The sequence below is a fragment of the Stegostoma tigrinum genome, chromosome 3 (genome assembly GCF_030684315.1).
Source record: "Stegostoma tigrinum isolate sSteTig4 chromosome 3, sSteTig4.hap1, whole genome shotgun sequence".
Taxonomy (NCBI): domain Eukaryota; kingdom Metazoa; phylum Chordata; class Chondrichthyes; order Orectolobiformes; family Stegostomatidae; genus Stegostoma; species Stegostoma tigrinum.
In genome coordinates this window covers 10,630,457-10,645,664 of record NC_081356.1, presented here as the reverse complement: position 1 = coordinate 10,645,664, position 15,208 = coordinate 10,630,457, and the positions used below count along the sequence as shown (strand labels likewise).

The following is a 15,208-nucleotide window of genomic DNA, read 5'->3' as shown; positions in this document are numbered from 1 at the left end:
ACAATGCAAATATAACTATGCTGCTTCACAGCAAGTGATGTCTTTCATTTAATTCTTCTTGAAATGGTTGATCTGTCATCATGTGTTCATATGGACTGATACAGTACATGTATCCAATGGATGCTTGTAAGGAAGAAAGTTTTTCTTATTCTAGTAATATCAATCCCATAATCCTATATGTGGAACTGAATTTTTGTGGTGGGCAGGAAGCAGGGGCCAGGGGTCAGGATGTTTTATGACTGGGTAAAACAGTTTTGGATTTTTATTTTAAATGGAATGGAGCTTGAGAGGAGCAGGCGACAATAGAGGACAAGAAATTGAGATGGTGCTTCATAATGAAAATACCCTCAAAACACACTTTATGAAACATTAAGTAAAAATCGCATGCAGCAGCCACTATGAGGAGTATTCTAGAGATTTCCGTCCACAGGAAAATCTGTCTTCTGCTGCAACTATATGCAGATAGGTAGAGAGGGCCTATTGGGTCAGCCTTTCTACCTACCACTGGTGGCCTGCATCTTGGAATCAGATAATCCGTACAGTGCTGAAAGAGGCCATTTGGCCCATCGAATCCACACCGACCATCTGAAGAGCATCCCACCCAGACCCAGCCACCCCCCCATCTCTGTAACTCCACATTTTCTATGGCTAATCCACTGCACCTGCACATCTCTGGACACTTTGGGGCAATTTAGCAAGGCCAATCCACCTAGCCTGCACATCTTTGGACTGTGGGAGGAAACTGGAGCACCAGGAGGAAACCCACGCAGATACAGGGAGAATGTGCAAACTCCACACAGACGGTCGCCCAAGGCTGGAATTGAACCCACCTCCCTGCCACTGTGAGGCAGCAGTGCTAACCACTGATCCACTGTGTCACCCCCAATTAAATATACAGGGCAATTACACTGCCACCATTAATACTGGGAAACCGGAAATGGACTGGAAAATCCACCTTGGGTTCTTTAAGCAAAGTTAATAAGTCACAGGTCAACTGTGATTTCAAGATAACAAGTTGTAGAGCTGGATGAACACAGCAGGCCAAGCAGCATCCCAGGAGCAGGAAAGCTGTCGCTTTAGGCTCAGACCCTTCATCAGAAAGCATTTCATCCAGCTCCACATTTTGTTATCTTGGATTCTCCAGCATCTGCAGTTCCCATTATCTCAACTGTCATTTCATTGGGTGACAGAGCATGGTCAACATGCTGACTGGCTGACTCCTGTTCCTGTGTTCTTAATGACCCTAATTGGCTACATGTATCACAGGGGCCCTGCCAGTCTTCGGCAAAAGTGGCCCGAACTGCCAACTGGGTTGGAAAACAGGCACACTGGCTAGTCCTAGACTTGTTTTCAGGTTCCTTTCCACCTCCATTCCCAACCTCTCAGGGGTCTAAAAATTCAGCCTATAGCCTCAATCACGGTTGGATCAGATGAGATTCTACATATATAAAGGCAAAATACTGCCGATGCAGGAAATCTGAAGTAAATGTCGAGTATGCTGGCGAAACTCAGCAAGCCTGGCAGCATCAGTGGAGAGAGAAAAACAGTGTTAATTGCTAGGTCGAGAAGGAGCCCCCAAAGATTTAGGAAGCCAGATAGACTGAGGGATGGTTGATTGTAAGCTAGGGAAAGAGAAAAGCTAATAATTGGACAATAAGTAGTTGAAAATGGATTGGCTGAAAGCAGTCCAAGGGATAACAGGACCTGGGATGTAGGAGTCGGTAAAAGGAGGTATGTAAGTGCGGAAATGATTGAACTTGAATTGAGTCCCGCATGCTGCAGTGTCCCGAAACCGAAGATGATACGCTTTTCTTCAAGCTTGAAATGGAACACTGCAGCAGGCATCAGACAGAGATGTTAGCCGGGGAACATGGTGGTGTTGTGGCAGGCAACTGAAAGCTCAGTAAAAACCAAAAGAAATGTGTTTGCTGTAAATCAGAAACCAAAACAGAAATTGCTGGTAAAGCTCAGCAGGTCTGGCAGCATCTGTGGAGAGAAATCAGGGTCCAGTGACCCTTCCTCAGAACAAAAGCTCAAGGTCAATGTTTGTGGACAGAATGTAAGTGTTTCACAAAGCAGTCACCCAGTCTACTTTTCACCTCCTCAGTACAGAGGAGACCGCACTGTGAGCAATAAATACAAGGAGACAAGATTGAGTGAAGAGCAGATAAATCACTACTTCACCTGGAAAGTGTGCCTTCCCAGGTCCGATACCCACCCCAACACCAGGTAACAACAAAGAGCATAATTTTGTGCCTTTAACACAGTGAATCATCCCAAGATGCTTCACAGAAGCATGATAAAATGAATTGTGACTCTGAACCAGATAGGGAGGTGTTTAGATGAGATGATTAAAGGCTTGATCAGAGAAAAGGTTTTAAGGAGTATTTGAAAAGAGGAAAGTGACATGGAGAGGCAGAAAGGTGTAGGGATTTTTTGGCTTAGGCAACTGAAGACACAACCACCAGTTGGGGGAGGAATTGTAATTATAGTTGAGGATGAACAAGAGGCCAAAATTAGATGAACACAGACCTTAATGGGTTGTAGGTCTGGTGGAGGTTACAGAAATGTTGAAGGTCAGGCCGGGGAGAGGTTTAGTGACAAGCATGAAAATTTAAAGTTAGATAGGGTCCTGGCTGAATGCCTCATTGAAAAGATAGCACCTTCAGCAGTGCAGCAAAGCCTCAGTATCGTACTTGCCTGTCAATCTTAATTCTTGTATTTAAATTCTGCAGTAGAACTTGAATCCAGAAATGTCTGACTCAGTGATGAGAACAACCAGCTATGAAATGCAGAGTGACTTTTTCTGATATTACTAAATAGTCACATTGTTAAATTCTTAGCCTTAGTTGTGTCACTCAATAAACAACGAGAAACAATTTCTGCACAGTTAATGCACAACCAGTGATTTCTAGTAATGGATTCCAGAGTAACATTGAGAAATGACTGAAAATTTAACCCAATATATGGTAAATATGATAATGCACTTGTGGACAAGAGGAAAGTGAGCAAAACGTTGTGATGGTTAGACATTACCTGTGGGGTGTGATGTGTATCTGCCAGATATGAATTACACTACTCTGTTCATACATTATCCAGAAAAAAACAATTTTGCTGTATAACTGTGGGTTTCTGATGAAGGGTCTAGGCCTGAAACGTCAGCTTTCCTGCTCCTAAGATGCTGCTTGGCCTACTGTGTTCATCCAGCTCCACACTTTGTTATCTTAGCAAAACAGCAGCTTTTTTGACACGCTGCACTATTTTCTTATGCCTTGAAGTTCTCTGAGCTACCAGATCACCATAGCTAATTTGCTTGTTATTTAAGATCAATTGCAAGTTAATGTCGATCATAATTAATGACCTCCCAGTGCTGACCCTTATGTCAGTCCACTTTTATCTGCCAGCCAATTAAAAATGGCTTGTTTCTGCTCATTCCTTGCTTGCTGCCTTCTAATCAATCTCTATCCATACTAATATATTCCCCCCAAGACTGTTGCTCTGTCCATCTCCTCATCATTGCCTTCTTGCTCCATACCATCTATTGCTGTGGTAGATCTACAAGGTGTAAGGTCAGAATTCAAAAGTGGATGAGCATTATATTCTTGGCATTCAGGAGACAGGAAAAGAATCATAGATAGACTGGGTGGTTAAGGTTTAGCATGCTAGGCTTCATTGCTTAGGCCTTTGAGTATAGGAGTAGGGATGTCATGTTGAGGTTGTACAGGACATTGGTGAGGCCTCTTCTGGAGTACTGTGTGCAGTTCTGGTTGCCCTGTTTATAGGAAGAATATTTAAAAATTGGAGAATGTGCAGATAGGATTTACCAGGTTGCTGGTAATGGAAGGTTTGAGTTGTAAGGAGAGGCTGGGTAAGTTTGGATATTTTCACTGGTGTGTAGGAGATTGAGGGGTGACCTTATAGAGGTCTGTAAAATCATGAGGGGCACAGATAATGTGAGTAGCAAAGGTCTTTTCCCTAGAGAGAAGACTCAAAACAAGATGGCTTATTTTTCAGGTGAGAGGAGAAAGTTTTAAAAGGACATGAAGGGCAACTATTTTACACAGAGAAGGAGTGGATGCGGCTACAGTTACAACATTTTAAAAACATTTTGATAAGTACGTGACTAGGAAAGGTTTCAAGGGATCTGAGCCAATCAAGGCAGGTGGGACCAATTTAGTTTGGGATCATGGTTGGAATGGACGTGTTGGGCCCTTTTCCATGCTGTATGACTATGACTCCAAGTGGAAAGTTGACTGTATGATGAGTCATGGTGATGTCCAGAGAAAGTGTTCAGTTAATTACAGAGATGCCACAAAATGCAACCTTTCCTACAGCAAGAGCAGACAGCTTCCTTACATTCGCTGTAGCTATCTTGTCGAAGGAAGGAAGGTGATTAAGTTTGGGTACTTACCCTCCAATACACTACTGTGTTAGATAGTGCGCAGCAATTTGTCCTGCAGGAACTTAGAGTGAATGAGGGCAGTGCTAGCATTTGAGCATGTGCTGGGTGACGTTGGAGATCTGCAGTAAACAGTGTAGGGATGTAAAGACAGTAAATTAAGTTCATTTTAAAGTTGTGCATGGAAGTAATTATTTGGAAGGTAACCTTCTGGCGGTATTGAGTTGGACCCTGTCCCTTAACCAGGAAGCCCTGTGAATTGGAAGTGTGTTGCATTAGGAAGATGGTGTACGTGTGTTGGCACAAAGGGTGACCAAGGAGAAGAGGGAAAAACATGCAGTTGGTTGATCTTCCTTGTGTGGCCAAGGGCATTGTTAGTAGCAGTCTCGTATATCCAGGTAATTATTGAATGACTTAGGTATACCCAGGAGATTTTTTCCCCTCCTTTCAACGGGAGTCATTGAGTGTATTTAAGACAGATCTAGGTAGGTTCTTGATTAATAAGGGAATCAAGGGAATATGGGGAGCAGGGAGAAGATTGGGGTTGGCAAAAATATCAGCTATAATTGAATGGTGGAATGAATTCCAAGGGCCAAATGGCCTAATTCTGCTCCTATAACATATGGCCTTATGGAGGTGTGAATGATTGAAGTTAAGCACACTTCTTTCAAAGCTTGGTTTTCCCTGGAGCACAGTTTGTGCATATGTGAGCATAATAATGTACAACAAAATTACTGGCAGAATATACAGTGACTTTGAGTGACAGAGCCAAGAAACATTGCTCTCTTACTTGCTACAGTTATAGGATAGAGGCCTGTGCCTGTAATAACTTACTGATGTGGAGTTGGTTAGAATGTAGTGCTAGAGAATACTGACAGTGAAGGTTTAATCCCTGTAGAGGCTAAGGTGGCTGTTGTACCCATGTACAAAACAGAGCTTGCTCGAAAAACTCACTAAGTCTAGCACATCTGTGGAGAGAAATCAGAGTTAATGTTTCGGTTCGAGTGACCCTTCCTCAGATACTTCCCATTCTGGTTTGGGTTGAGTGACCCTCATTCAGAATGGGAAGTGTCTGAGGAAGGGTCACTCGAGCCGTAACATTAACTCTGATTTCTCTCCACAGATGCTCCCAGATCTGCTGAGTTTTTCCAGCAATTTCTATTTTTGTCTTTGCTTTACAGCATCTGCAGTCCTTTTGGTTTTTATGTTGTACTCCTATACTTGCTCCATTGTGATATCATGACAACTTTGAGCCACTATTAACAACTCTCAGACAATGAAACCACTATGTGTAGAGACGAAAAGAGAGACTGTTGCAGAAAGTGCAGAGGGAAGGTCAGTCTAGGCAGCTGCCAATGAAGCAACAGAAGTCGGGAAGACAACTTCTATTTCCGACTCCTTTATGCAGTGGATTTTATGTGACATAAGATCTATGTAACTGTATATGTGGTATGACTATTGATGAACATCGTTATACTTTTGTGTTACTGTATTTTTAACGACATAAACAGTATATTTTTAACTTTGTGATTTGCACAGAATTGTAGCCCATTTTATATCTCTACCACCATTCATTGCCATTGAATATTACACATTGGCAAAGTTATCCACAATATTTACCCTGTCCTTGCATTGCAAAATCTGTTTGTTTTGTGGAGCACCGTAATCTTTCAGGGTTGCAGACAATTTATTAGGACACTACTTGGTGTTTTATGTGATGTGCAAAAAAGCTGCATGCATTTCTTCACATCTTATTGAAAGTTGGTGAAGTGACTTTTCTGCAGGATAATATTGTCTGGGCAGTTGATGCCAATTTCATCAAGATTCTGCAAAGTGAAGGAGATCCTTGGAGAAAGTTTTGTGAAACTTGTTCGCTCACAGGCACTCAAAATGCTTTTAGCAATCTTGTGATTTCCGAGCATTGCCTCTGAAGAGTTTCACCCCTTCATTTTTCTTGGCACATTGTGTGCAATTCAAGTGCAATTAGAGGAAAAAGGTTGAACTTCAATGTTTGCCTCCTTTTCCAGCATCTGCTTATCTGCTTTTCCTCTCAGAAGTTTGTGGGAGTGACCCATTATGATTTCAGAACACTCTGCCAGGGAAAACAGTCATATTATAGAACATCACATTCTACATATGCTTTTACCTTTCAAGAATGGGCATAGGGATCTGTAAAATTTGACAGAAAAAACTTAGAAGCAGAACAAACAGGCTCTAACCTGGCCAGGAACGGAGCTCCATTTGGCTGAATGCAAAATACTTGCTCAGTGAATCCTTATGATCATTAGGGACAGACTGGTTGGTTATTACCACAGATGTTAAAATCATCAACACGTGGTAATGAGGAGATCTTCAATTTAATCAAATATTTAATCCAGTTTAATGTCTCCATGTTTCAAGGCTTAGGCAACGCAATGAAAAAGAAACAGTGTTCATGTCACTTCTGGATTGTTTGAACTCGACAACAGTTCACTTCATGCCACAGTTTTGACAGCCACTCTGGCAAACAGATGCCTCTAGGATTTGGAGACGGGTTGGGGTCTTCCAAGCTCGTACTAATGGAATGGAAGAAATGTTAGTGTTTTCCAGCCATTGCAACAACAACATTCATTGATAAGTTCAGCAGATGCACAGGAGAGAGGGTGAAAACAGCAGGGACGGGGTCCACAGAGGAACTGTGGCACCAGGAGGAAATATCCACCTGTGACATCCTACCAAAAGAAGCTTAGCTTCCTCAATCTATTTGAAGAGAATGTTTAAACCAACAGGGCAGATGCTTGCAAACGCATCTGCAGCCTCTTTCAGGAACAGCTCCCTCCTGGATCTGGTGGCTGTGCATTGTCCACTGTTTTCAAATCAATATTTTAAGCTGTAATTCTTCCAGTGTGCCCCCAGTGACATCCCAAGGGTCTCAGTGTCAGTTACACATAAAGCAGTGATGAATTGCATTGTTAGGCTACCGATTTATATCAACATCCTTAGACAATAGCTAGCGGGAGCAGCTAGTCACTTTCATAGCTCTGATTCCTTTGCATAGCCTGGCAATGTGAAAGCTGGCAAGAAAAAAGAAACTGATGTAATGACGTTAAAGTCAGTGAATTTGGCCTGTGAATTTTACTTCTTAGTTCTGTGATTGTAAACAACCTGTGACACTTTTCCGCTTGGAGACCTTATCATTGGATTGTTATGAGAGCTGAGATCTTTATAATTTGGGGCCTGATTTTAACAACGTGCTCCATTCTCTGTTTCTTTAGTTATCATTTGGAATCTCATTAACTTTCAAGACTGACTTAAATATTCACAAACTTTGCCACAGTTTATAGCTGCAGTAGCAAGCTGTGCTTTATTTTCACTAACAAACTGCTTCTGTTTCCTTCACCCTCTCAAGACAAGAAACGCCTTGAGCTGTAATGGGCTTGCCTTGGTGCTGGCTGATGCCACGTTACTAGATCAGTAAATGCAACCTTGTACTAAGTCTCAAATGCCCAAGACAGCAGTGACCCACATAATAATGCCCTTCTATGCTGATATGAAAATAGCCATCACTTGCATAGTATTATTTCCATGATTGAAGCCTCATGACAAATGATGGCAAGACTGCCCTTCATTGTGTGATGTCTATGTATGCAGAAGTATCTGAAGAACCAAATGTAGATACTTGCCTCTACAAAGTAGTGCACAATGTAAGCCCAGTATAATTCACCTCTAGCAAATACATACACTTTTCAATTAGTAATAAATGCATTTAAAAAAGCCTCATTGCAGTACAAGTTAAACATCGCATCATCATATATATGTACAGAGAGAGTAGGAACTGCCGATGCTGGAGAATCTGAGATAACACGGTGTAAAGCTGGATGAACACAGCAGCCCAAGCAGCATCAGAGGAGCAGGAAAGCTTGACGTTTTGGGTCGGGACCCTTCTTTAGAAATGAAGAAGTGTCCCGACCCGAAACGTCAAGCTTTCCTGCTCCTCTGATGCTGCTTGGGCTGCTGGGTTCATCCAGCTTCACACTGTGTTATCATATATATGTATTTTGGCTTTGATCAACTTTACACACAATATAGAAATGAAAGATTTTACACTTGTAACTCTTGAAGAATGAACAGACCTAGGTATCCCTTACAAATTTATTTTCTATTTTCAACATAATTTTCCAGTTACTCCATGCCTAGATCGTAGTGTTTTACTACGATTTAATTAATCTTGCACAAAATGTTACACTTGAAATTCAAATATGGTTTGTATAAATATGACCTTGAATGAATTGTGTTTTTACTAATGATTTTAGGATTAAATGCCTTTGTGTAAAGTGAGGGAGAAGACTTGTTTATCAGTAGGTCTACAAAAGCTCTATATCTTGAGTTGGCATGTTCATCACGCATAGTTAACTCTGCCTTTAATTAAAGCAGCTTTCAGTCAAAGTGAGAAGCAAGTATGTAATCCCTTCTAATATCTGTAATCTCATGTTACTACTTCCCAACTGTGAAGTGCGGCAGTTTCACAGGATTTAGCACAGATATTGGTGAGAATAGAAGAGGGAATTTGGATCATAATTGTGATGTTTCAACCCACTTGCTCTACCTTTGTTTTCAACCAGTTACTTTTGTAATTTTTGCAAAGTTTTGTCAGAGTTTTAGCTAGCATTGAATGTCCTCTACAAGAGGAAATTGCAGGAATGGAAAGGTCATTTCCCTCAGCAGCAATAATAAGGCTCAGGATGTCCTGCACAGAATCAGCTTAGTATCTTTTTGGATGTCAGACGTAGAAATTAATCTTTAGTGTGTAAATGACAATAGGCAGGTCTACGGGTAAAGGACTTTAATCAATGCAACTGGCATTTGCTAATGAAAATAGCTGCTTTTCTAACTCGAGGAGTACAATTTGTGTAGGAAAAGAGAGCAATGATAATAGCTTGTCTCGGAATTGTAGGCAGCTTGTGGCACTAGCCTAGCTTGAAAACCTACGTGCGGGGAATAGGGAGTTTCAGCCATGTTTGGAACTGTGTGGCATCCAATAGCAAACAGCTGTTTTTTAGTAAATAAATGGGAATGCACAACATGTATGTAGTAATCATTGATTGCCTTTGAGTGTGTATGTAACTGCAATTTTTTTTGAGCTTTTTAAAAAATCTCACTAAATTCAGTCTTAGCAGTTGAAGTTAATAGGCGGAGAACAGCAAGCCATTGTGTGAGATGCATGGGTTAGTATGGAGTCAGTTATACTTCCTTTATCTCACTGCTTCACCCAGTTACTCCTCAGCTTAATGTGACAGATTTCTCTAGACTTTTTTCTTTGCAGCTGGTAGTTGTATGAATTGAACAGTCTAAAGATGTGCAGGCTAGGTGGACTGGCCATGCTAAATTGCCCGTAGTGTTCAGTGATGTGTGGGTTATAGGGGGATGGGGCTGGGTGGGATGCTGCAAGGGGCAGTATGGACTTGTTGGGCCAAAGTGCCTGTTTCCACACTGAAGGGAATCTAATCTAATCTAAAAAAAAGGGAACTATGGCATCGGAACAGACCCTTCAGCCGTCCAAGCCTACACTGATCATCATGCCCTGACTAAATTAAAAAACAAACCTTTTGCCCTTATTCAGTCTGTATCCCTCTATTCTTTCCCTATTCATGTAACATCCAGATGCTTCTTAAATGCCACCAATTAAATGCCTGTTTCCACCATCTCTTTTAGCAGTGTGTTCCAGGCTCCTACTACTCTCTGCGTGAAAATCTTCACTCCACATTTCCGTTAAACTTTCTCCTTCTCATCTTGAACCTGTGTTCTCTTGTGCTGGAAACTTCAACTCTTGAGAAAAAGCCTCTGACTATCCATCCTTCCTATGCCTCTCACAATTTTGTAGTCCTCTATCAGGCCTCCTCTCAGCTGCTGTTTTTCCAGTGAAAACAATCCCAGTCTTTTTAACCTTACCTCGTTGCCAATTCTGTCGAAACCAGGCAACATCCTGGTGTGCTTTCTCTGCACTGTGTCCAAAGCTTCCACATCCTCCTGTTAATGTGGTGACCATAGCTGCACACAATATTCCAAATGCGACCTAACAAGGGTTTTATATAGCTGCACAGCATGGTTTGCCAACTCTTGTACTCCATGCCCCGGCTGATGAAGGCAAATGTGTCATATGCCTTCTTTATCACTTTGGCCACCTGTGTAGCCACTTTTGGGGAACTGTGGACCTGTACGCCCAGATCTATCTGTTAATGTTCCTAAGGCTTCTGCCATTAACAGTATAATTCACACCTGCATTTGATCCTCAAAAATGTATCACCTCGCATTAAACTCCATCTGCTGTTTCTCTGCCCAAGCCATCAATCTATCTATATCCTGTTGTATCCTTTCACAATTGTTGGCACTATCGGCAACTCCACAATCTTCATGTCATCTACAAACTTACTAATTAGACCACCCACATTTTCCTGCAGCTGATTTATATATACTACAAACAGAGCACTCAAGACTGATCCCTGTGAAACACCACCAGTTACCAATCTCCATTCTGCAAACCACCCTTTTGACTGTTATTTTCCCAATTGCTAATATTAATGAATGTCATGGAGAGTAAAGTGTCTGCTAGGGCACAGTAGCATAGTGCCTATGTTACTGGAATAGCAGTTCTGAAACAATCAGAACATGAGATCACATCAACTCACAGGCTGGAAAATTAAAACTCAATGAACTGAATAGATCTGGAATAACAAATCAGCAATGGTGACAGCAAGCCTGCTGATTGTTATCTGAATAAAAGGTACAAATCTGGTTCACAAATATCTTGAAGGGAACGACATCTGCCACCTTATCCTAGCTGACCTGTATGTGACTGCAGACTCTGAAGAATTTAACTCTGAACTGACCCTAGTAATGGCCTAGCAAGCCACTTGTTTACTACTAGCTCATCATCTACCTCTCAAGAGAAACTAGCAATACCCACGTTCCAGTCAGCACAGTTGTGCTCTGGATTATTTTTTGATAGATTCATTGAATCTCTACAGTGAAGAAAGAGCTATTTGGATAATTGAGACTGCACTGACTCACTGAAGAACATCCCACCCAGATCCAGCATCCCACCCTATCTGTGTAACACTGCACATACGTAGATGCTACAGGGCAATTCAGCGTGGCCAATCCACCTCTACTGCACATCTTTGGACTGTGCGGGGAACCCGGAGCATTTGGCAGAAACCCATGCAGACACAGGGAGAGCGTGCAAACTCTACACAGACAGTCTTCCAAGGGTGGAATTGAACCTAGGTCTCTAGTGCTCTGAAGCAGTAGTGCTAACCACTGAGCCATTCATGCAGAGGAAGCTATGCTAACAGAAGGGAGAGGGAATCAGGTTAGAAGAAATGTACAACTGATTGCCAGTGTCAAAGTACAAAGGTGACTGCATTGTTTTACTGAATTGTTATCCTTGCAAATCTACCCAACCTGGAGAAGAGGTGTGGGTGGTGTGTGTTGGGGGGGGCGGGGTTAGTTTTCATGTAAGAGGGAAGATAGGTTTTGATGTGTGTGGGTTTTAAATCCCTGAAATATGAAAGTTAAGTTGGGATTCATATCTGGTTTGACTCACCAAAGATTCAGACTTTGACAGTCAGAAACAAAAACAAAGTTGCTGGAAAAGCTCAGCAGGTCTGGCAGCATCTGTGAAGAAAAAAACAGAGTTAACGTGTCGGGTCCGGTGACCCTTCCTCAGATGCGAAACGTTAACTCTATATTTTTCTTCACAGATGCTGCAAGACCTGCTGAGCCTTCCCTACAACTTTGGTCTTGTTCCTGAGAATTTAACTTGGCTCATGATATTGTTTCCTGCTCTTCTGGCATTTTGACAGGTCTTAGGGAGACAGACAACACCATATTGGGCCTACACATCATTGGGTCATCAGATCTGAAATGTTAACTCTGTTTTTGCCTCACAGATGCTGCCAGACATGCTGAGGTTTTCCAGAAACTTTGTTTTTGTTCCTGATTTACAGTATCCGCAGTTCTTTCAGTTTTAATTTAACAGTCAGTAGGCCTATTCCTCAAGATGTGAGCAACTCACCAGGCTCACTGAGGCAAGTACACAGTAAGGAGCATTTGTTCAGTGAAACTGACAGCCTGGGTAGCCTTTTGGAGTGAAACTGAACAGTTGTAACTGAGAGCAGGGGAGAAGTGGCTGCTCACTGCACTCCTTCCCAGAGAGTACTCTGACTGTTTGACAGGTCATTGCCAACTTCTTGGATATGATTCACTAGCCTACACTTCCCTAACGTCAGCCTTTCGAACAGCATGGGAGCAGCTGATCCACATCATACTTGCAATGAAGAGGAACAGGAACAGCAACTGATACCAATAGTAGGAGCGACCCCAGCATTGTCCTTAAGTACAGAACTCTCCACCAACCAGAGGGGATGGATGCAGAGATCTACCTCCGAAGAGACAAGATTCACAAGAAAGGGTTGATCGGCACCAGTGAGCATCTGTACCTCAGGAAGCTTATGGTTTTACAGCAGGCTGTTGCTGAGATCTGTGCCTCCTTGAACTTGACACTTTTCGCAATGTGCCTGGTGGACATGCATTGTCAATGGCTGTCAAAGCCATCCTCCCTAGGTGCCAACCTTTCCATTGAGGTGTGTGCTTTGTTCTCCTGCAAGGGGAATGTGCAGAGAATTGTAGGTATTTGTCATGGCCTGCGTGGCTTGTGTCGAGGGTGACAATGAAGCATGCATGCACGATAAGTTCACAGAATGTGTATCGGTGTGAATGTTGACTCCTGAGGCGGGACGTGAGGCACCTGCAGAGAAAGGCACAACTATCCTGGAGAATGGTGGGAACGTGAGCATGGGGTTTGGTACCTGGAAGTGACTTGTCAGTGACCTGCTGCCCTCCTGAGTCTCTGAACCACATTGATGAAATGCCTCATGGTTAGAGGTGCCTCCATTGCCAATTTTTGTGGCCATTTGTTTGAGATATTGTTGTATTGGTCCTATTTTTGTGGGGATTTCACCTCAACGCAATCCTTCAGATCCTGCAGCTGGGCCTCCATGCTAGAGTGAACGATCGGAGCATCAACCTTCCCAAATCAGGTCCCCATTCCTATGTTTCCCACAGCCTTAGAAGTCTATGCCAGTTGACCCATGTGACCCATACTTGGGCCTCTTCAATTAGAAATCCTTTCTTTGCCAGTTTGAGTGTGACATGCCATCAGCTCTGCTGGATTGACCAAGGAAGAAAACAACTCTGGGAAAGAACCTTGATAAAGCCCACTGAAGCTGTCAACAGATTCCTGACTCATTTGGCTGCCAATTGTTTTAACAAGAATCACCAGCTGAAAATTCTGCCAGTGGTTCTGCCGCATGTACACACCACTTTAAACTTTTCTTCAAATACTGAACTGAGTGTTTTCTGCTGTTTCAGGTGTGAAAATGTCCGTGTTTACAAGCTGGGTCTCTTGGCAGGTTTTTGGTGGGCTCTCGCTATACTGTGCTGGATTAGTGACAACCTTTTCTGTGAACTCTGGTCTGCATTCAACTTCCCGTACCTACATTGTGCCTGGTGAGTTACACGTTAACAAGTAATGATAACCTTTGTCTTCTTTGTAGCAACCTCAATGACTCAGTGAACCTCCTCATTAAAGTGAGGCAAATACAGAGTGACCTTCAGTATTTTATTACACAAAATGGGCAGCAGAATCTTGCTAATGTTCCCCTACAGGAAATGATACCCACCTAGCTGTTGCTTCTAGATTAGCATTCTGGACCTACTAAATTTATAATCTGTTGCTCATGTAGGTGAGTACTTTAGAGCAGGGAACATGGAATCCTTGTGAGGAATTCTTCAGGTGAAGAAAATTGCAGTTTCTCTCAAACATTTACTGACAGAATTTCCATATGCCAACATTTGACCAGTCCCCTGAAATAGAAACTTCTGACTTTGATCTTGTTCATTTGCTTCAAGCAGCACATTAGCACTGAAGCACAAAGTTCTGGAATAACTCAGCAGATCTGGCAGCGGCTATGGGGAGAGGAACACAATTATGGGATTGACTTCTCTAAGACTTTCTTTGGAGCTCCTGGTCTTCTCTCTATTCTTGCGTTTGCTGCAACATTAGAACTAATGGTTCAGTTCTTGGGATCTAGTCTGGTAAAAAAGAGGTTATATTTATTTATTCATGTCATATGGACATACAAGGCAAAGTCAGCATTTATTGCTAACCAATATTACCTTTGATCAAGTTGCTTTTTTAAAAGAAATCTCACTAAGTTGTTGCAGTGCATTCTGCAGTAGGTACACAGCATTGCTCCTTTGCACCTATAGTGGGGGAGTGAATGTTAAGATAGGGATGGATTGCCAGTCAAACAGATTGTTTTATCCTGAATGGTGCCTTGAGTTTTGTTCTAATGGCACTCATCCAACCATGTGGGGAGTATAGTTAATTTGCCATAGACCCAGAGGGCTGCTCTCTCATTAGAGAGAGAAGGTTGTTAGTGGTTTAACCTGAAAAATCAACACACCCCAGGCAAAGGGAGAGGTTGAAATGGAGAGTCCTTCATGGTAATCTCTGCCAGTGCAAGAATTGAACCCAAGCTGTTGGTATCACTGCATTGCAAATGAGCCATCCAGTCAACTGAGCTAATCAACGCTCTCCTCAAGCAGAGAGTATTCTACCACATACTCCTGACTTGTGCCTTGAAGATGGTGGAAATATTCTAGGGAATCAATCAGTGCCAAAATTCCCGACCTCCGTCCATTTGATGGTGTTGATGGTGGGAATTCAGTTATGGTAATATCGTTAATTGCCAAAGAGATGCAAGTCAT

General features: G+C 42.4%; 1 protein-coding gene across 4 annotated transcripts in view; it reads left to right on the top strand.

The window, feature by feature from the left end:
• Positions 1-15,208, top strand: part of acer2 (alkaline ceramidase 2) — a 66,914-nt gene that overhangs the window by 44,076 nt on the left and 7,630 nt on the right. For all 4 annotated transcript variants that reach the window (XR_007247258.2, XM_048528229.2, XM_048528228.2 and 1 more), the window contains exon 5: positions 13,808-13,945. Coding sequence is in view for 3 of the 4 variants with exons in the window: in XM_048528229.2 (XP_048384186.1) it covers positions 13,808-13,945 (138 nt within the window). In the remaining variant the exon portion in view is untranslated. The remainder of the gene's footprint in view (positions 1-13,807; positions 13,946-15,208) is intronic.